A 23,393-nucleotide genomic window follows, 5' to 3' on the forward strand; every position below is an offset into this window, starting at 1 on the left:
TAAATCGATAGATTTTTTCCTCTTCTTTCGATTGGTAATGTTAATTTTGAGGTCAAAATACTAAAATACTAGAAGAAATATTGACTTAAAAATTCAAGTCAAGTTTTGACTATGAAAAAAATTTTTGGGAATTTTTTCAATAACACCATCAGAAAGAGGAGAAAAAAATCTATCGATTTACGTGTTAACATTATTTTTCCAGCCCTTTTTAAGCGATTGCGAGGGAGTCGAAAAGACAAAGACGCGGCGCCGCGCGTGTGCCGCCGCTGGCGCACGGAAAACAGGTCCGCGCGCGCCGTCCCGCGCTATTCATCTCGATATCTTTAATAGTTCTTATCATTTCTCCATCCTGGAAAACATCGTTTTCGATAGATTTTTGCCTTCTCTTTCGATTGGTGCAGTTTAAATTGCAATCGGAGGATACATTTTTTGGATAAATCGACTTAAACATTCAAGTCGAGTTTTAACCTCAAAATCAATTTTTAAGAATTTTTTGAGTTACACCACTAGAAAGAGGAGGAAAAAATCTATCGATCCATGGGTTTGGATTTTTTTTCTGACCCTTGGTAAACGTTTCCGAGCGAGCTAAACATACGACACTTTCGGCCAAAAATGCCGTAATCGCGCGGGGTGGCCGACTTATGCTGGACGCGCTCATATATAGATAGATAACATACCAAAAACGCGTCAAGATCGGTGACATACGTGCGGACGAAAATTTAAAAAAGTATTTTGATTTATTCGTAAACGCATGAAATAAAATTATTGATATTAGAGATGTAACAGGTAAATTTTATTTAACTGAAAAACAAAGAGGTGTTCATTATATTTGGAGGAAACGCCAATAAAATGACATTTCTTACAGTATTTTTCATGATGAATTCGGTAAATTAGTTTTTTCGAGTTTTATTTCAAAAAATACACAATTATCTGTGTTTTTTGCTGTTAAAGGCCAAAAACAATAAAGCCTTGACTTTGCAATCTGTGTTTTGGAAGGGTGAAAGAAATAATTGATTGTATGAAAGGTTAAAGGGAGTCATACACCATCTTATTTAGCATTTTTGTGAACCGCATCACAGTTTGATGTCAACCTATATTTTCAACATCAATTTGACATCTTTGGACCCTACAAAATGTGGAAAAAAGTGTCAGAGTAGACCTCTGCATCTAAAAATAGCTTATTTTTGCCATTTTAGGATTTTGGCACTGTGCACAAAGTTTAGACCAGAGTTTTTGAGGTACAGACCTCTAGTACGTCTCAAAATCTTCATAAAATTACACTTTATGCTTGAGTTTTCTGGAATTTTGATTTAGTCCTTTATATCAGTGCTGTTACTCAATATGTGCTCAAAAACAACAATAAATTTTCTTGAATTTTGCTTTTGGCTAAAACTTTCAATTTCATCTCAACCTCGTTTTCTTAGATTTATTTCACTTGAGGTAAATAAAATCGTGAAGCACTTTCAAGAAAAACAAATGCTGCGGAATTGATAAAGGTCGCCAAAGCGGAAATGCGACTAAACGCCTCGGATATTTTATTTACCTGGTATTTTTAAAAGATTCCTCAGTTCTCTTTCAGTTCAACGTATATAAAATGCATTCATTTAGCAATTTCTCAATGGATCGAGATATCAATATATACTCTTATGAATGGCCGCGACATTCACTGGTAAATGCATGTTTACGTTATTGCATAATAATCGTATTTTCAAAACGATTAGCTATGTTTTTTCTACTTTGTGCGATATTTATAAGTTATCGCTCAAATTCCATGAGCTAATAGTGCAAAAACGTCTCGTTCATAGATCGACGCGTTAAACACAAATAAAGTAGAAAAATAAGGAAATGTATAGATTTTTTGAAATATTATACTCGCTTGCTCATCCTCCATGCGTCACGAAGCTCGCTAAACTGGAGATGGAGAGGAAGGGAAGGAGACCCATATTCAGTTCATAATACGCATGTAAACGCATAATACGAAATAGGATAAAGTCTGGCAGCCGCAGCGCATAAACCTCAAGCTTTGGTGCGTAACTCACGGCCAAGCCGGGAAACGACAAAAATTCACCCACACAGAGCGCAGCCACAAAATCAATCCTTATATCCATAACCAAAATTTGATATATTACGCTTTGAAAGCTGTAGCCAGGTGTAAAAATAATCCTAGCCAATTTTCGTTCTTATTATACTGTAATTATAAAAATAAACGAGAAAAATAATGTTATAAATAATATCGAAGTATCGATCACGATTTTAAATATCACTGTCTATCGGAGGTAAAATGTAATCTACATAATAACTTCTATTCAGTTTGATATCTATAATAGATATCTTATTCCATACAAATAAATGTATGTACATTTATGTCGTTGTGTGATGTATATATATGGCCGATTCTCTGTGAAATCGATTGGTCAAAAAAATTTTTTTTCTTAAAGTTTAACGCAATGTAGACAACAATGTGAGGCGAAAAACATGCAAAAAAGGTCAAAAATAGGCCTAAAATGCCTAAAATCACCAAAAACAGCCATTTTCAGACCTTTTTTGCACGTTTTTCGCCACACATTGTTGTCTACATTGCGTTAAACTTTAAGACCCATTACAAAACTTTATCAGGTATTAGTTGACATCTTTGGGAAGCTTTTTACATAGTTTAGGAAATGAAAGTCTGGTTCGAACTCGAGTAGATTTCTTGTTTTATGTTTTTTTTGTATGTTTTCTCACTATGATCTCTTTAGGTGGCTCCAATCACTTTGGCATATTTTTTTTCTGAAAATTTGGACAATTTCCAACAAAAAAGTTGCTGGGCACTTTTACTTTTGAATCATTCGTCTTTAATCCAGGAATTATTTTAATATTTGTGATTTTTCATGAATTTCAAAAAAACCCTAAAATGGCCAACTTTGGGCCTCTGAAAAAGTGTCATAGAAGACCCTAATTTTTCTAAAATTTTTTTGGGACAAATCTGACATCAAATACAAGTTTTTCATATTTGCAGAAAAAAAATTTTTTTGACCAATTGATTTCACAGAGAATCGGCCATATGTATAACATTTTAATACTAAGATTAACTATGGATGTAGGGTGATGGCACCAATGAATGAATGACCCCCAATGAATGAATGACCAAGAAAAGATTAAAATTAAAATATGAAAGGAAATTTTAACCCATGTCAAAAAATTATTTTTATTTTATTGATGCTTGAAGTTTGAAATACTATGATCAGTTTTAGTTAAACTAGCTTCACTTTTTCACAAAAATTCATATAGAGTCGATAGTGAATGAATATATTCATTTACTGGGATAATGCGACTTGGCATGGCGTGATACCAGTAAATGAAAAGACAATGTTTTTGCCGTCCCGCCAACGTTTGAGGTTAGGTCGCAGACGATGCATGCAGGGCGCAGTGGGTACATTGTTTAGATTTACGTTAATTATAGGCTAATTTTAACTTAATTTAAACTAGTTATTAAAGATGGCTAAAACCGAAACGAACAATAAAAACGTAAAATAAAAACTGTGAAAAAAAACTGGACATAATGTCGATAAAATTCTCAACCTGTCAATGCTCTCTCATAATATAATTCATTCATTCACTGGGTCCAGAGTATTCATTGATTGGTTCTTTACCATTCATTTACTGGGATACCCCATTTTATTGAGTTATATCATTTATAACTTTATGAAATATTATTTTTCATGTATTTCAATTTTTTTATTTATGAAATAAGTCCTAACGAACACAAATTTGAATGCACGCTAGGGATTAATGCAAATTTAGATTTTAAATCAATTGATTATAAGCATAATTTTGTGAATCCATTCATTCACTGGTGCCGCCACCCTATAGAAAGATACGAAAAGCTGAAAAAAGTTCGCGAGAACGTCGATGTGGATGTTGCAGCGAAGGCTGTCTCCTCTTTCACCTGTCATGTAGCACTAGAGGTACTTACACGTGCTCGAACTCAAACTTGATTCTCGTCATCTCTGCTTTCTGCGCGCGATTACGTGTGTATGTGTGTGTGTGTGCACAGGCAAGGTTGAGGATGCAGCCTAGTCCGTTCGTCGCTTAATATGCGTATATCGCGCGCGCGCGCGCGCGCGTTAGAACGTCGTGTGTACACATACATTTTAGACACGATAGTAATCATTGTTCCAAATTAATGCTACCTTTGAAGCTCTTTTTGGAATATATTACACGCTGAGGAGCTGGTGAGTGTAGGTTAAGCAGAATATTGAAAAGTTCTTGGCATATAACATAAACTGCACGAATTTACAGGATAGCGCGAATTGCCTCTTAGCCCAGCGAACTCGTACAGAACATAACAGCATATTTTTTGCGATTCTCGAAAGATTATATACGACGCTGCAAATATATCATATGCGCACGCTTTGAACGAATGCGGTCAATGCCACATGTACTTGGTACGGAAAATCAATGAAACGGCTGGATCGGCGGAAACGAAAATCCACTGCGTTTATCGCACGTGCAAGTATATATACTTGATGCCGCTAAAGGCAGGCCTAAAGAAAGAGGCAATTTTTTGACATTTCTAGTTTGCGAGACCGTAGAGCAGACGTTTGATTTTTTATCATACGAATAAAGAGGCAAAAAATAATACTCGTATGATAAACGGCATTGACTTTAGAAAAAGCGAGAGAAAGTGAGCGAAATCGATGAAAATTGGGGTTGTTGGGTGAGAAAATTTCTCCTTCATCTATCTCCCATGCTCTCGTTCACGACGAACTAAATACAATACATCTATATATAAATTTTATACACACGTATATACATGTACATACATACATACATATATTACGCGTATAGAATAGAAAAAGAGAAGGAAAGAAAGAAAAGAACATCGCTTGTCGTGGCTGAAAATAGCACTTGCCGCCGCGCTATACCGCCGCGCGAGTTTGTTTCGAGCCTTCGATCTATGTGTGCGCCTATACGGCACTGGCGCACGAGCACATGAACGCAGGCGCAACACGTTATAAACATGCAACGACCGAGCCGAGTCCTAAAGCGTTCGTACGTTTGCGTGTACATTATAAATCGCTTTAAAAGCTGATCTCTCAAATTTTCGAATGAAGTCGTGCTCAAAGCATCGTTGAATAATTACTTGGTCGGAAGAGCCGGAGAAACATTAGCCGCGAGCTTTTTTTTTTATCTATTTCATTTGCATGATCTACAGTTCGACGCGCGAGCACTTGTGTGCGCCAAAGCGATAAACGATACGTTCCTCGTTATTCGCCACGCAACCGTGTGGCATTTCTTTCTTCCTCTTTCCTTTTCAACGACGTTTTTGTATAATATGGCCGCAGTCAAAGAGAGAGGCATATTTGTAAAATTTCTACAATGAAACACGCGATCTTCATGAATGAGGAAAAAAGCTTGTTAACAAGCTCTAAGCTCCATCGCGCGAAACACACGCTACAACTACTTCATTCTTTTATATCATCGGATTTTATGACTGTCAAAGGGCTTCGCGCGTTTGCTGCTGCAGCCGTTGCGAGCGCGAGTTATGTGTATACGGCACGAATCGTATATATACGATGTCTCTTGCTCTATCTTTACTTCTCTCTTTTGCCACCAAGCATCGCATCGTGAGTCACGTCGAGCAGTATAAAATTGACGCGCGCGAGCTGCACTTTTGTGCTTATGCACTCGTATACGCGTGTACGCGTGCGTACAGGAGCTGGGCGTCTGTTCCGATTTATGCACTGTACAGACATCAAGTCTCGTATCATATAGATGCACGAGCGAAATTCAGTTTTGGACTTGAATATTCATCCGATTTCGTATGCATCCCACGAGTCCGAGTTTATGGTCAATATATATCTGACCAATGTTCGCGAAAGAATAGCCGTTGCGATCGCGTTACGCGTGTTTTGAAATAATACTTTTACGGGGCGTACAAAGAGAAACAGTTTTTACTCTCTCGTAAAGATGGAAAACGATCGCGTTCGGAGAGCGAGCTGCTTTTGACCAATAAATAATTTCCCCGTGCGCGCTCGCGAGATTTTGAAGGATATCTTAATTTTCCACTTTCCTCGCCGTCTCGCGCGAGCTCGTGAAATCAATAGACAGCCAGCTCGTCGCTCTTCCACACGCGTAATATTTCACTTTATCGAGGTTCAACGTTTCGTTTTTCTTTTTCATCTGGAGCGTCGAGGCGTCGAGTCACGGCAGAGCTCTTGGACTTGGGCCAGCATTACAACTACTTCGTTTCCGATAATAAGAAGCAATGTTTCATACCTCTTATGCCATTGAGCGATACATATGCCATTTTTACAATTCGCCGCGCTGGATGCATCGTCGATGCAATTTACTCGCGTGCCGCGCGCGCTGATGCACTCGCTGCTGAAACATCCGATCGATTTCGCGATCTCATAAGACGCTCTACGGTCGATGATATTTTTTTTTCCACGATCGTTAATTGTACCGCGAACTTATTATGTTTATTATTAATCATCGCGTTGCTCTTCGCACTCGAGATTAATCAACTGAAACGCATCGAAAAGACTATTTGTTTTCAATCGCGCGCGCTCCTTACGCAATCAATGCAACTAACAATTCATCGCGACGCGCATCGTTTATACAATGGCGCAACGTTATTGATCACAGGATAATGTCGATGAAATAATGAGTTACGTAGAATTTCGAATTGCGTTCGTAGCTTATTTTTCACGGAGAATAAAAAAATTAACGCTCGAATCAATTTTTTCAAACGTTGATAACCAACGACTAAAAAAATATACTTCCCGATCCTGCCTTTCTCATTTACTTTGCGCAGCTGCGCACGAGAGCAGTGCAAGCACACACCGGCGCTCTCGCGGGTCAGAAAAATTTCGCCGTCGTCGTAATTTGTTTTTTCTCGTCTCTACATTGTTATCGGAGAGCGCGAGCGCGCGTATAGAAATCAGAATGGAAAAAATCGCGTTCAGCGCGACCGAATCAATAATCATAATGGACATGCATACATAAAAGCGGAAGAAACGCTTCCTTATCAACGTTCACGAGGAGCGAATAATCTGCCTAGTTCGAGGTGAACGCTTCGTTTTGAGGGGAATTTTCGCTTTTTCCTGCGCGTTCGCTTTCACGAGTACTGCACACGGTCGAAAACAGCACGCGCAGGGAGTTGTTTTACGATGAATCTTGTAATTGCACAAATGTAGAACGAGTGCTGAAATGCGAATGAAATAAGGAAAATAGATTGAAATTTTACTCGATGCATTCGTCGTTGCGCGCCGTTCGATCGGCGCCTACTCCACTCTGCACGAGAGGGAGAAAATATAATCTTTTGTGTTGGAGAAAAATGAAAAATGAGAAATTATTTATGCTTAAAGCAATGCATATAGGGTCAAGAGCTACATAATTTACCGCGTAACCTACAACCATTAACCGGATATAGCTCTGCTATATACGTACTCCGCATATACATATACTGTATCACATAAAGCATCGATGCTTGGTTCGTTCCACATTATGTTCGCTCAGCTATTCAATATTATCCACTATATACACGGCGTAGAATATGTACGTATATAGGCATAAGTAGCAGCAGCAGCAGCAGCAGCAGCAGCAACAGCAGCAATCGCCGTAGTTAGTGAATATTTCTCAATTATCGATCACCTCGTGCGGTACATGTGAGCATGCACAATACACACACGATGACGATGCTCGCCAAACCCTTTATAATACAGCATCCATTTTTCGTCTCCACATCGTGCGAGTGTGTGTAAGGTAAATGAAATCGACAATACCTTTTTCGCATAGGCTACTTACGGCATATCGATATATAAATAAGCACGAGTGACTCGTCAACGTCGAAAGAGACGGTAAAATAATTTCAGTCCGGAAAAGATCAAAGCTGCGTAACTGGACTCGACGCAAATAAGAAATTCATCTATAAAAATCGCGCAAGACGTTATCGGCTTCTAGGCATTAACGCTCTCGTGCGCAGCCCCCGCATCGCCAAAGTGCAGAGCGCTATTATATTCCTACGCGATGATCGTCGTTTTACGTAACGAAGCCGTATACACGCGCGCGCGCGCGCGTGTGTGTGTACCCAAGAGTTTCCTTAGCACGCGCGAAATTGCCAAGTTTAAAAGTTTAAGTAAGTTCAGTCCGGTCGCTCGGATTAGCCTGCGGCTCGGATGCAGAGCTTTGAAGTAAAAAAAATGAAAAAGAAAAAAGAAATTATATGAGCGCGTTCATCGCATTTTAGAAGGTGCACCCGGGCGGATGATGTTTTATTATGCTCTACTTAGGATGTGTATTATATGAATGTTTCGGAAACTTTACTCTCGAGCTAGGCGCGTTGTGTCGGCTAGCTGCGTCCGAGGCAAAGGCGAGCTTTCGCGCGCGAGCAAGGAAAACTTTATTAAACTAGCCGCTGATATATACATAAATTTTGCAAAGTGTTTGCTCCGTACAATATATATCAGCAAGCATCTTGTAGCCTCTTTGGCCCGCAACACTGTATAATATATCGAAAAGCAAAACCATCGAATTATCCTATAAGTATCGATTAGTGGACGCGAGGTGAGGCACGTATACCTAGCTGAGCTCTCGTTGCTGCGGTGGCATATATGCTGTTGCGGTGCGCGCGATATGAAACAAAATGGATTTCTCTCTGAGCCGCGCATCCTCATATTCTCTCTCTCTCTCTATCACTGGTTGCGGCGAAAGCTTCTCTCTCTCTCTCTCTCGCTCTCTTTCCGCCTATATACGCTATGCGGACTCAAGCATCGTTAATCCGATTAAACTTACTGCGATACAGTAATGCGATCTATTGGGTTGTACGAGGGAGAGAGAGAGAGAGAGAGAGAGAAAAGTTGCTAGTACACTGCATGTATAATCTGCCCTCTAAAATATTTAGTATTGCCCACATCAGAGTAGCTGCATAAACTACTTGCGCTCTATTAAACATCAAAGTAATATAAGAATCGGAAAGACGACCAGTAACGTTCTTTGCAAAATTTGCTTGCCAAAGCTAGGCCGGATTTTTTGTTGTTATATTCCGCTATCAAATACACAGATGTGATTACGTGATTTTCGATACAGTCCGCCCTCGTACTCGTTGTAACCGCAAATCAAAAGTGGTCCCGGTGCCCCCTTTCGAGTTTCCAAGCCATATTTACAAATGGCTATTCCGAAGTAACACGATCAAAGGAAAGCCTTTGGCCACGATGCATCTACAACTTCTGGCATACATCGGACGCAGTTTTTCCTGTCTAAAGTCAATCCTCTGTACGACGTACTGACGCGCGCGAGTATTGGCAAAGCAAAATTTTCATCTCGTTCTATGTACAAGCAGCAGCGACTCGACGAATTACAGCGAACGAGCCGACAATCGAAGCGTCAAAGTAACTTCGTCAAAGTGCAAATTATTATCACGGAGCGCGGCTTTAATCGTGCACACACGAGGTTCACTTTTTCGAGCCTCATCGAAATGCTCAGTTTCCATTGATCAAAAGAGCTCGGATAGAGAAACTATAGTATAGGCAGGCAGAGTCTCACTTTGTAGCAGGGGCGTTCCGTTGGCGCATATCTTCTTCATCTCTCTTGGCTCTCTATATGCTTGGTCGTCGCTTTAAGAGCTCGCGCGCCCGCGTTTCCCGAATAATTTTGCGCGCCTGCACCTTCCCCACGTATGCGCGGCGTCGAGAGCATAAATATGAGATATCGTGCCTCGTGTACACTCGCGCGCGCGGCTCACATATACATACGTGTGTAAAGTAATTTTGCGAGCTGCAGTGCGAAAGCTCGCTATATCAAATTCTCTGTATGCGCGCCCACGGCGCCGTGTATATCCTATCACGAGCTCTATATCGCATGCAAGATGCATATAATATATGGGCTGCCTAGCGTATATGTATGTATATTTAAAAGACGTTTAGATAATTAACCTCGCAGCGATGTGTCGCGCATTTTAGTGCTCGGGCGTACGCTCTAAAAAGAGGCTATTAGCGATCGTAATAATGAGCGTTATGTACGCACCGAATGAGCGGCAACATCGGGTCGAGAGAAATTCGGCCGGCCGTTTAGCCGACATAATTTCCACTCCCTAACGAGCTATAACGATTATTTCTATTGATATTTTCGAATAAGGTAAAATGTGTTTGTTTATGTGTGTACTTGAGTGCGTGTGTATGGGTGTTGGCTATCGATATCGACTATGACTAAACTCTGTATAGACCAAACCCTATATAGTAGCATCGGTCACCGCGTCTAGCTTATGTCTCTGCTTCGATTTTAATTCAAAACAAGCCCAAGCGCTAGTAGAGTCGCTTTTCTTTTTTTATTATTAATAAACGAGGCCATATGTTTAAAAGAAGCTGAACGCGAACGCGTGAATTATTGCTCATATAGGTAGGTGAGTTTACGATTATTTTTATATAATGTACCTGTATACATTGTCTATGCAGACATGCGCGCGCGCATACACACACACACACACACACACACACACACACAAGAGAAAAAGAGATGACGTTACATTGTACAGAGATAAACAGAGAGAGAAAAAAAAAGTTTCTCTCTCGTATAAAATCGTAACCCTGTTTTGAGCCACGCGCAGCACGTCTGTGTCCGTGTGGCATACGTGTATACACACGGGAGGAGCGAAGCAGCGGCGATGTCGCAGCCTGGCGCGAACCTTGGCACAGTTGCCTTGTCGTCGTCGTCGTCGTCGTCGTCGTACGCCGCGTATACGAATCGCGACGGACATTCGGTACAGAAGTTCGTGACGAGCCTAACTAAGGGTTAATAAAACTTATGACCTAAGAAATTTAGCGAAATAGCCCGAAAATTAATGAAAGCTTCGCTGGTGAGGCGATCAGCCACGATTTTCGCGACTTTAACGGATTCACTATGGGTGGCAAATAAATAAAATTTAACTATTTCGTTGAACCAACTTACTATTCGGCTGAATTAGCCATTCGTCTGTGTTTTCCATTTTTGATAGCTCAACGGCATTTCAATTTTAATTGCGCTCGACGGATATTCGGTTTATCAGGTCACTCAATAATGCTTTGACCCTTCACCTATTGCCGAAAACAATCAAAAAATGTCCTAAACAACAAAAACCCAATCCAGCATTTATTTTCACTATAGTATTGTGGCATGCACAAAATTTTTCCGAAAATAAATTTTCAACAAAAAAAAGTTGCACGGAAAATCTAATAATTTGTTTTGAAAAATTTTTCTATTTTTCTTCATTCTTGAATATAAATTGTTAAAAAAAAACTATAGGCTCAAGTTAAAACCCGAGTACAAAGAGCGGCAGATGGGACGTTGTTCGCTTTAAAATTGAATGGCTTTACAATAGGTCATTTGATTAGCAAACTCGATCCAGTCGCTACAATGTTAATTTGGTGTAATTTTGTTGTACGCTTGAGTTGAATTTTGCACACAGTAGTTGTTCGGCGAACTCGCATATACCATTGGCGCAAGCCGATTGCTTTTTTTTTTTTTTAAATTAAATTGATTGAGCCATGAAACAATCTGTGCATGCGCAAGCACAACTCGTTCGAATTTTGGTCGCGTAGACAAATAAATACTTAAGGTATACCGGGTATAAGTATATATATTCGTAAAATATAAAGAAAAAAGTACATATGACTCGGTTGCTTCGACGCTCAAACATTTTCAAAAGAAACCCCGACGGTGCAGCTAATTTCTAGGGCAGACTTGGACACTAGCAGAATGTGTGCATGTGTACATGTATAGGTGCATGCAGCAGTTGCAATGGTTCGGTGTAATGAAGTGAAGCCCTGATCGGTAATATAGTCTATATATATATATAAGCGTGCATCACGCCCACAGCCGCGTGCAACTGTTCCGATACATAAAACGTGCAGTATTGGCTAATATACGCGCTGCACTCCGCAGAACAGTTCCGAGTCCGAGACAATATGATCTTAATAAGATTTTGTCGTGGCACGTGCAAATGGACACCTCCATTTTCGCAATATTGCATCTGCAATACAGGATAGTTTTTTCAAAAAAATATATTCAATGGACATCTTGAAAAGTACATTCGAAAATTTCCCTATAGCATACACGATTATTTTACGCACACATTTTACGTGTAAACTCGAACAACGCTTCGCAAAGTTTCACAGAACTAATAATTTGTACATTCTGAGTTTGCGCTTGTCGTGTTCTGGATTAGAAACTAGCCAATGGATTCAATGTTTTAGTAGTAGTTTTCTGAAAGCGGTTTACACAAGTAGCTTATGCATGAACAGTAAAAGGAGTAAAACAGCGAAAAGAGTGACGTCATGAATACGAGTTTTACCTCATGCAATGGTGACAACATGAAAAGAAAAAGAGTTCAAAATAACAAAATAGTCCAAGATTTAAAAAAAATATATTGGCTTCAAATTTAAGAAATGGAAAGCAAAAAATCCGAATTCGTCAATGCATACAAGACGTTTATATTAATTTCCGTGCATAGAATCGAATTTCGATTACTGATTAGATAATCTGAATTCAAACGGAGTCAATGTCCACTTAAAATGTGCCAAAACGCGCGCAAGTCTTGCGCGTGAAATTTGGGTGCAGTGGTCCAGAATTGCATTTCAAAGCGTGCATCGAATTGTGAAATATATCCGGTATATTCACACCTTCGATTCTGACTCTGCATCTGTTAGAAAAGTAAATTTAATGTATATGGGGTCGTCTCTGTATTGAGATTTAGGCAATAATAACAACAGGATAAGGTGCACCATCAAGAGAGAAAAAGAGGCCCTAACACGCTGGATTCACATTTACAACAGTTGCATGATCGAAGTCGAGCATGAACGAGGGGTTTTCTACAAACGATGAAAATGTATTGCGTGCAATAGGCGAGAGTATTTATCGAATAGTCGCACGCGTGCAGCTGTTGATTTAGCGATGGCATTTTTATTTTACGACTTAGTTTTCTGTAATCGTTAGTCGAAGCTCGTAAAATTTTACAAGCCAAGTAGCGCTAAACTATCTTTACGATCTTCAAAGCGACAATAGTCTTGGAGTATGCGCAGCTTGCATTTGTCCCGCACCGGATGATTCGTCCTTCGATCGTGCGTCTTTTTATTTTTTTTAGCGAACGATCTTGACTTATATGTGTTGCAAAATATATATATGTGGCCGATTCTCTGAGGAATCGAACGGTTGAAGAATTGTTTTTCTGTTAGTATGAAAAACTTGTTTATCATAAATGTCCGAAAATTGTTGTAGAATTTTCGTGACCGTCAATTTTTTTTTTTTTTTTTTTTCAAGTCCCGAAAAAAGCTTAGAACTTTTTATGAATATTTTGGTAATGAAAGTTCAGATCGAAACGATTTTCAATGTTTTGGGGGGATAGGCTTTAGGATTTTGAAAAAATAATGATAAACGGTTTCCAAAATTCTAATGAATTTTAGGGGAAGATATATAAAATTCAAAACAACAAGTTTTTCATACCAGCAGAAAAAAAAATTATATGATTTTACAGAGAATCGCCCATATATTTTTATATAAATATTGAGAGACATGCGAGGTGATGCAACTCAAATTTAACATATTTATCGTGGAATAGAACAGCTTATTTTATTTACTTCAGTTTTTGGACACTCATTTTTACGTTATAGATTGTCTCCATACCTGACAAGATTCGAAAACAAGAATACTTAAAATGCCGAAATATCGCATTATCGCGCTGCTGTTTGTTTTCGTTGAATGTAAATTAATTCTGGCTGCGTTCATTTTTACGATTTTTCTACGATACACCTGTAATGTTTTCTGTCTCGGAGTCAAAAGGCTAAAAATAATCTCAAATATGAATGGTATTGTCGGCTAAGTTTGACGCGACGACGTATATATTTATTTTTAACTTTTCTCACTGTATACGTACAAGCCTATAAATTCAATAATCGTGTTATTAGCGCTTAGAAAAGAATTCGAAAACATCAATCATCATCGTCATGGACTAATTATCAAGTTTGAAACTTGGACTTATCAGCTGTTTGATGCGCGTCGCGAACTCGCTTCTGCATTCAACGTATACGCAAACAAACTTACGCAAAACTATATACGTAAATGATATTCATTTCATTTATCGACTCGATATTTATACTTGCAGTAACGTCAGCAAGATTCGACGCGCTGCATAATTGTCAACGATATAGCTCCGCACGCAAACAAAAATTTGCTCGAATTGACACGAAACGTAAATAAAAAAAGAAAGAGAGAAAAAAGAAGCCAGTTTTTCTCGTCTGAGTAACTATTGGTTTCGAGGAAAATTCAGTGGTTGAATAAACGGTGGGATTTGAGTATTTTTTAAGTTTTTTGATACGTCGATAAAAGACTGCCAAAAGCTTGGATCTGATTATAATGCAGAGACCTGTTTCAAGCAATCAAGTATACAAATTGAGCAAAAAACGTCAGGCACGCAAAGTAACAGGTAGAAATAAGGAAGAGAGAACGATATAGATAGTAAAAAACTCCATCAATTCGCACGTCAGTACATAAATCCGCTGAAGTTTGCCAGAAAGAACAGCAGTAGAAAAAAGAAGAAGCTGAAATAGCAGACGAACGTGTTCGCATCGAAAAGGCACGCATCGTCGTAATCGTCGTCGTCGTCATATCGCTATACATCAACTCGAGAGAGCTGTGCCTCCAGCTTCAAGGTCGCGTCACTAAACTACTCGCCCACATCGCGATGATGTGCTACTGTCGATTGTTACATGCTATTTATCCATTGTCAGTCAGTCTGCTATGTCTATATGGCCGGATCTCTATGAAATCGAATGGCCAAACAATTTTTTCTTCTGCTGGCATGGAAGACTTGTTTTTTATGTCATGCATGATCCCAACATTTTATTCGATTTTCGGAACCGTTTATTATCTTTTTCAGAGGCCCGAAGTTGGCATTATTTTCGAAATTTATGCTTATTATTTTAATGCAAATAAAATAAGAAAATATTAACAAACTTTAACATTTTTCGTCTCACGTAACAATGGTCTTTGGAACATTTGTGTATTTGCATGAATGTAAAAAAAGAGCAGTTGAGATAAAAATCACCCTAACATTTAAACCAAAACTACTCTATATTCGGCAATAAAACTTTTACCAACCGTTTATTTATGTCTTAAATTATACATTTTTCCCCCAAAATTTTATTTTTTAACAAACCGATTACAGAGGACAAAAAAATTCTTCGATCAGGACGGACAATTAATATAGGGATTGACAAATTTAAAATTAAAAATTCAAACAACATTTCGAAAAGAAAGGTATCATACCGACGAATCTATATAGGGATTTTCTAAAAGACATTGAAAAAATGACGTACTTGTTAAACAAATTATCGAAAATGACTCCATTTGTTTAGACAAACTCCATTTATTTAGACAAACTTATTTTCTTTGGCCCAATTGAGATGAATTTGTGCGTGAAGTATGTTTAAAAGTAAAACAAGACAAGGTTCTTCGTAAGTGTATTCCGATATCAATTGCGTCCGCCAAGCATAAAAAATGGATTTCGAGAATAACGCGTATGAAGTTTTTAACTTCCACTGGGCGTCGTAAACGTAATTACGCTCAATTCCAATTTTGACTGCCTTTGATATAAAATTAGAATTTTTCAATAAAAAGTACAAAATTAAATATTTACAAAGTTTTTGATAGCGCAAGGGAAAATTTGTACCTTAGGCTTAAATGTAAGATATAAAATGTAGATATTGAGTATATACATACTCAAATAAAGGAATAATCAAATTGTTAGAGGAAGCATTGACAACGGGTTTTGCATTATTCTTTTCTTAAAATTTTAAAAAATAAATCTCCGCGTGACATCTTGCACGGATATGGTCGTTTTTTTATTACGTTCGTGCGTATAATGCAAGTTTCGAAATTACAAAATAATTACAAGCTTACACCTCGATAAGGCATTATCATACGTTACGTACGGTTTACGACTTTTTTTGCGCTCAGTTTATTGCACGCAGAGCTAATCCAAGAACAATAACTGCGTACTGATATAACAAACTTTAAGAAACGATCTCAAGGTCTTAAGTATATCTGTCGCATCGAGAAGAAGAAAAAAGCCATGTAATATCTATCCGTGCTTTCATTATTTTCAGGGTCAAAAAAAGAGATAAGTCACGTGTATATATACGCTTTTCGAGAAATGAGAAATAACTTTTGCAAAGAAATAATTGGACCGATCTACAATGATGCAAGCAATTGAAGAGCGATGCGTGTCAAGAGTGTCGCTCTCGCGCCCAGATCAACTTTCCATGAAAAATTCCCACTTTGAACGAATTAATAACGAGCGCGTTTATACGCGATAAGAAGAATTTGCGCATAAACATAATATGTCAGTGGCTGGCATTTCAATGCTTACGCATTAAAAGGCACTTGATTAATGCAATCACGTACACTCTTCTGCCGCGATGGCGCGAACGCTCGTTATTACGCGAATTTGAATATAAATGGAAAAAGTGTTGAATAATAAAAAATAAAAAATGAAAAATAAAAAAGAGACAGAACACAGCTGACTTTGCAGTCGAGCCCGCACCACGCCATGTATTTATTTTTCTCCTCTACCCGCGAACCGAATCGTCAAGGTGCTCTTCGAGATTCGTAAGTTGCGGAATTATATCATTAATACCCATTTGGCGTTCGATTAAGTGCAAAAAGGTGAATAAGCGAGATGGAGTATGCGTGGATAACGAGAGAGGGGGAGGAGAAAGGGAGGAGGGACAATAAACGAGATCGGAAATGCATTCGCGCGAAGTTTGCCGCGCGCGCAGAGTGAGAGAGGCGACAAAAGCGAGAAATGCATCGGCGCGAGCTGCGCAGCTTTAGAAAAATTCATAAAGCCACGATGAATAATGCAATTGGCACGAAATTACGCTCGAAGCGAAAGAAAGAGAAACGTTTCGGGATTTGCGTCGCATTGCTACAAAGCTTCTTGCATGCGCTTTGACAGCAATGCTAAGAAGCGAAGTCTATACTCTTCAGGCGCAGCAGCAGCTCGAATAAACAGACGTCTCACGTTTTTTTTTGCGCGCGCGTTATATAGCGTCTGCGAGCAGGTTTCTCGTTTACGAATTTTTTCCTCTTCAAAAGCACGTGAATGATTAAACGACTCGGAAATACGATCTCGACTGCTCTCAAAATCATATTATTCATTTTATTTTTTTTTTGTTCCATCTCTTGAGAGCGCCAGCAATGCAGCTTATTATTCGATATAGCCGAGGCGCAGCTGAATTTGAAAACGTGCGCGCCTCGATGCACGCGACGACGCCATATAGAAAATGAAAAAGTATATGTATTATCTCGTTTGACTAAACGACGAAAAAATGTCACAACAAATTGGTTTTATTTCTTTTTCTTCTCGCTTTTTAATCGATGAAATACACGTTCGCGACGCGGAGGAATCTCTCGGCCTTGGCATATTATGATAATACTCGAGAACGTACAATAAATAAAAATAAAAAAATGTGTGTGTGTTGTTGTTTTTTTTTTTTTTTAGTATAACAGATTGGTACAAAGAGAAGCTCTTGAATCTGCGTACAGACCGTAAGCAGCGGCTCGCTTTTCTCGGCGTGCGCCGATCGAAAATCGATACTTGAAATTAATAAAAATAGCGTGTAACTTACAGGGTTATGAGCAAAGAGCTTATCCGTATAGACGTATGCATGCATTGCGCACACGTGTGATATGCAGCGGCAGCACACGACATCGTATGTATACCATGCCGCGCATTATCTATTTATGAAAATTGTGCATTGATAATGTGTGCGCGCGTGCAAAGTCGGTGCAAGAGAGAGTAGAGAGAGAGAGAGAGAAAAATTAGATAGAGAAAGATGCTGCGTCTTTTATTATGTTGATGAAAATGGAGCACGGCGTGTTCTCGCTATTTTTATGTGCAATATAATACGTATATCAAGCCTCGCACTCGTCACTACGACTCGCTTCGATTCCACGACCGTGCACTGTGCAATAATAGCGCGCGCGCGCGCGCGGCGGACCCAGAAAGAGACAGTAAACAATTTTTGCCCAGGAAATTCAGCGCCTTCTCGATCGAGCTCAATGATTCGATTGCAAAGCTGTTACGGGAGTAATTGCACTAGCTCCATCTCGCAAGCGCCAATCAGTGTGCCAAGATGAAAATCGACGATTCCGCGGTACAACGCGAGAGGGGGAAAAAAAATCGGAGATGCGATTTTTAAGATGGAACGTGGATTCGAGCAAAGGTTTTTTCATCTTCTCTCGCTATAGGCCGCATCCGTGCACAGTTTTATATAGAGACTAAATCTGTGGGTATGTGTGAGCGGGTATACCTATAACACGCAAGAGCACATGGGCTATATGTTCCAAACCGCAAGCTCGAAACTTTCGGATTCTCTAGGCAAATCGATTATCGACGCTCAACGAGGTACAATATATATGTGTGTATGTGTGGTTTTATAAAAGATTCTCACGTGTTGGCAATGCAGGCATATATAGCTATACACGATACGTAGGTAGTAAGCGCATGCATACGTATATAGAGGAACATTCAACAGTCTGCTGCTGCTGCTGCTACTGCTACTGCTACTGCCTGGCGTCGTCGCAAGCTCGAGTCGCCCGTTTTGCCCTCGTTCGGCAAGTTGCGCGGGAGAGACCTCCCACTATTCGCCAGCCTCCATGCACACAGTCAAGAGAAACCAGCGCGACTCACGTACACGTAAAAGTTGAGCGTAGCGAGGCAGATGCGAGAGGAGGGTGCACTGGGAGGGTAGTAAAACCTAACCCCTAAAAACGAGGCGCCTCCGTACTCGGTGCTTTGGCTTCGAGGCACTGCTGTGGGACCGAAACACGGAAAAAGACCGAGATAAAGGTCGAGTCGCCAGCTAGCAGACGAATTTGTCAAGAAAATTTTTTTCCTCTTCGAGCAATCGTTGCGCGTTAAGGCTTAAATCGTACACTCACCAGATAAAGTCCTTGCAGTGGCTGCAAAAGGTCGGCTGTCGGAAGAACCTCGGCATGAACTTGTGATTCTTGACGATGTAAACATTTTTCTTCTTGAGGGCGCCCTTGCGGCCGCGCAGCTTCTTGGCGAAGGCGGTGGTCGCGTCGGCCGGCCCGAGCGAGTCCTCCTGGCTGTTCTCCTCGTTCTCGGCCATCCTCGTCGTCTACTTCTCGCCGTACGAGTCAAAAATCTCCGCTGCTGTCCGCGACGAACGCGACGAAAGTTCTACGCGAGGGAGAGAAACCCACTGCTGATCCCCCGCGCGCGCACACGAACACACTGTCACTGGCCTATCTCTAATAGTCAATAAGTCAGACTGGTCGTGTATATATGTAAGCGCTACGTATCGTGGATCTGTCTGCCTCGGTCCGAATTATTTTTCATCGACTGACGCCGCCGCGGCACATTAGCTATTGTACATCGACGACGACGACGAGTCGCGAACGTAGTGGCCCTGCACGCACATAAATGCACACACTCACACTGTCACACGTGCTCCTCTTGCAGTTTTTCTCTCTCTCTCTTTAGCGTCGCTCTCGGCACTCGAGCAGCAGCAAGATCAAGAGCAGCGCGCTCGACTTGGCCAACAATCTTCTATCTATATATAGCTATTGTAAGAGATATCTACACATCCGCGCTAAGTCGTTCGAATTTTCGAAATCAACAAACGGCCTATTATATGTATGAGTCGACGGATCAGACTCCGAACACCGACTACTCCGATTTTCAGTAGTTGTCGTCGTCGTTGTTGTTGTTGTTTTTGTCGTGATCGCTGCTGCTGCACTCACGCACAAATACGTGTGCTGCGTTGGATTACATAGCGCGCGAGAACGTTGAATTATATTCAAGTATATAATTCTCGAGGCAGCAGCGAGAAGCAGGAAAAAAAACGGCCTGTGCACCTATGTACGATCGACGCGTACATACAACGGCGACTCGTCAAGATCTCTCGCCTTGTGTCAAAAGAGCGAGATATATAGGAGCGCGAAGCGAGGCGAGGCGAGAGCGTGACTCGGTCAGCGGGCGGCACGAGCTCGACTGACTTTTCTGCTCCGCTCGGCGTTTATTCGCGCAGCTCAACTCGTCTCTGTATTTGCGCGTGTATCTATACATATACGTATACGGCGCGACTCTGTCGGTGTGCGTGCGACGTGCTGCCCGACGTGCTGCATGCATACTACATACCGATTTACCTATACACTCTTGGGCGCGCGCACTCACACGCGCACTTGCTGCGAGAGTTTAGCGACTGCGCGCATACTTGTGATGATTCGCGTTGCGCTGCCATGCTACTGTGTGTTAACCTAGTGCCCCTTCCACGGACTGCACGGACGCACACACGGTTGCCTTGCCTGCCGCGCGAGCTATATATACCTATCCTATATGCAGTGTGCCACCCACCACCACGCTTATATCTGCACGCGCACACGCGCACACGGACTCGCGTTCGGCTTCTATCTACGATTCGGACTGTATATGTATATATGTGGTTGATTTTCCCGAAGTCTGCATTTTGCATGTCTTTATGCCATGTTCTTAAACTAATGAAGATAAGCCAAATCTGGATCGGTCGTTCATTTAATATTGTTGTATTTTTCATGACTGGACATAAATATTTCAATTTTTTAGTGCCAGTTACATTTGCCGAGGAGATGCACAGGCCAAATGTCACCTCCGTGGCATGTCTACATCTCGATATCAACTCTATTTGCCTATACCATGCATTCTCATAAGCACCTAGCCCTATAATAACTACGAGACCAGCTTTTATACATCCAAAGTAAAGTTTAAGTCTATGATAGGGCTTTGAAAAATGTTTTTAAAAAATTTCCCAAGCAATTGAAAAATGTCTCGGATTTTAATCATGCTTCTGAATAATTTCAAACATACCGCCTGCTTTGGGTCGCTAACTCATTTTTGAGGTCGCTAGATACGCAAATGTCAAGTATTATAGCCCAGCTTTCGATTGGTGTAGGTTGCGGGTTCAAATTTTACATTTTATCGATGCTGCGATAATTATTCTATTGAAAAATTCACGTGTGTCAAAAAAACGGTCACCTCCGTGGACATGAATATCTCGAGCTATGATCATTCTTTTTAACCGCTCGCCCCGTCAAAAGACTCGTTTTTCATGACGAAATTTCGGGTGGTACGGAAAATTTTGTGCATTTCTTATTTTTCATACTTAGTTGATCAAAGCAGCGATTTGTCACCTGCGTGTGTGTCACTTTCGTAACAGAAAATAGTCCATTTTAAGCATAAAATTGGACATAGTTTTCGTAAAACGAAATCTCAACACCCCAGATTCCATGATTACTCATATTTTATGGATAAAAAAAGGGTAAACTAGTTCGCGCCGTTCAATGTGACAAAAAAAATTTCACCATTTTATCATTTTCCATATCCCGAAAAAGCAGATTTCGGGAAAATCAACCATATATGTAATTGTATATAGAAGCTGCACACCGTTGTGTTTATATACATGCGAGAAAAGCTCTCCCGAGTCTAGAGATAGAGCTGAGCTGACAGTCATTGAGTTTTGCGCGCGCACTCGCCGCCCGCAGAAGCTGCTGTACACACATGCTACAACCATATAACGCGTCGGTGGCGGCAGCGGTTGCTGCTCTATTCGCTCCTGCGATCGCCTTCTGCATGCGAAATATGACTTAAAACTAATATCACGCAGTTTATGTTAAAGCGCGTGTCCATAGGTGCAGCCGTTTAGCCAACGCGGGCAATTTTGCACTGCACAGCACGGACGCGCGCCCTTAACGAGCTTTCTCTCTTCCAGATCGCCCTCCGACGACAGCGTGCCAAGACCAGTGAACGAGAGCGAGCTTGATTTCCGCTCGCGGCTCGTCCAATCGCATCGACGATTTTATCCATTCTCAGGTGTGCCGAAACCGCGCGACCTTGCAGCCCGTATATATGCGAGAACGAAAACGGCTTCGGGATTGGGACGCGCAACGAACGAACGCCAGCCTATTGGCGAGCTCGCGCGGACGCGTCAATGATTGCGTCGCGATTGTGCGCTACTTCTATACGCGCTGATTCGGATCGTTGCGAATGTTCCGATGGACAAACACGCACAGCGCCGAGTACGATGCAGGGAAGAAAGAAAATCCTCATCAGCTGTGCGCGCGACTATGTCAGAATGGCTCGATTCCAATTGATGCGCTCGTATTATCATGTATCAGTGGGATGCATGCGCGGGAGTATGAGACCGGGCCATATTATGCCATCGTGGCGCGACCGATATTTGTACTGCGCTCGACATAATATACATGTATATATATACTCATTATATAGGCTCGTGTGTCACTAGGAGAGAGAAAGAGAGAGCGAGGCGCAGTAGTGAGCAATGAGTGCGCCTGCATCCCTTACGAGCAGCACCGGCGCTCTCGTGTTATTGTTGTTGTTATTATGACCTAAACTAGACCATCCATTTCTCTAGCTCTCTCCCTCTCTCTCTTTTCCTCTTTTACTCGCTCTTGTTCACCAGCGCACGTTATATATGAATCTCTCTCTATACTTTCCTCTTTCTCGAGCCATATCACCGCTTATACATTCCAACCCAATGTTACGTATATACAGTATATAATACGTATATGTAATATGCATGCAAGCGTCGGCAGCTTTTTGTTCTTGGCCTTTCTTTTATATGCTTTGCACTTTTTTTCTTATACTCTTATCTGCCTCCGCGCGGCTCCACTTTTCCACCTATATATCTTATGTACATTGTACACACGTATACATATATAGAAAATAATAAAATAGAATATTAATATTTTCTATTTGAGTTTATTGAGATGTTCTCGTCTCTATATCAACGAGTCTAATCCACAGAGTGAGAGAAAATGAGTATGTCATCCATATATGCAAAGCAAAAATCTAATCTTCGCAAGACTTCGTCAATAAATCGCTGAAACGTCTGTCCAGCATTTCGAAGACCGAATGTCATATACGGAAACTCGAACAAGCCGAAAGGGGTTATTATTGCAGTCTTGCAAATATCCTCTTCAGCAACAGGTATTTGCTGGTAAGCTTTAACGAGATCGATTTTTGAGAATATGCTGCAACCATCGATGAAAAATGACGCATCGTGAATGTGACGAATGGAGTAACGATCAGGGATCGTGCGAGCGTTTAAAGCTCGATAATCACCACAAGGGCGCCAATCCGAATCTCCTTTTGGAGCTAAATGCAAAGGAGACGACCAAGAGCTTTCGGAAGCACGAGCTGTACCAGCTAAAAGCATGTCGTCAAACTCCTTTCTTGCTATTTTCAATTTTTCCGGATTTAAACGACGAACTTTACAAGCAATTGGAGGGCCAGGGACAGTGCGTATATGATGACGCGTTTCATGTTTAAAAATACGTGGTAAGCCTGGTGGGCG

The 23,393-nt window shown here is 40.8% G+C and overlaps 1 protein-coding gene across 5 annotated transcripts in view; it reads right to left on the minus strand.

The window, feature by feature from the left end:
• The window catches only part of LOC106650510 (protein kinase C, brain isozyme), a 60,763-nt gene extending 40,717 nt beyond the window's left edge, over positions 1 to 20,046 (minus strand). For 4 of the 5 annotated variants that reach the window (XM_023460500.1, XM_014368538.2, XM_014368541.2 and 1 more), the window contains exon 1: positions 18,958 to 20,046. In XM_023460500.1, the coding sequence (XP_023316268.1) occupies positions 18,958 to 19,151 (194 nt within the window). In that variant the 5' untranslated portion in view covers positions 19,152 to 20,046. The remainder of the gene's footprint in view (positions 1 to 18,957) is intronic. The other variant, XM_014368542.2, reaches the window with a different exon arrangement.
• Positions 20,047 to 23,393: the final 3,347 nt, after the last annotated feature.

This window comes from Trichogramma pretiosum, unplaced genomic scaffold (genome assembly GCF_000599845.2).
Source record: "Trichogramma pretiosum strain Unisexual culture from Peru unplaced genomic scaffold, Tpre_2.0 scaffold5, whole genome shotgun sequence".
Taxonomy (NCBI): Eukaryota; Metazoa; Arthropoda; class Insecta; order Hymenoptera; family Trichogrammatidae; genus Trichogramma; species Trichogramma pretiosum.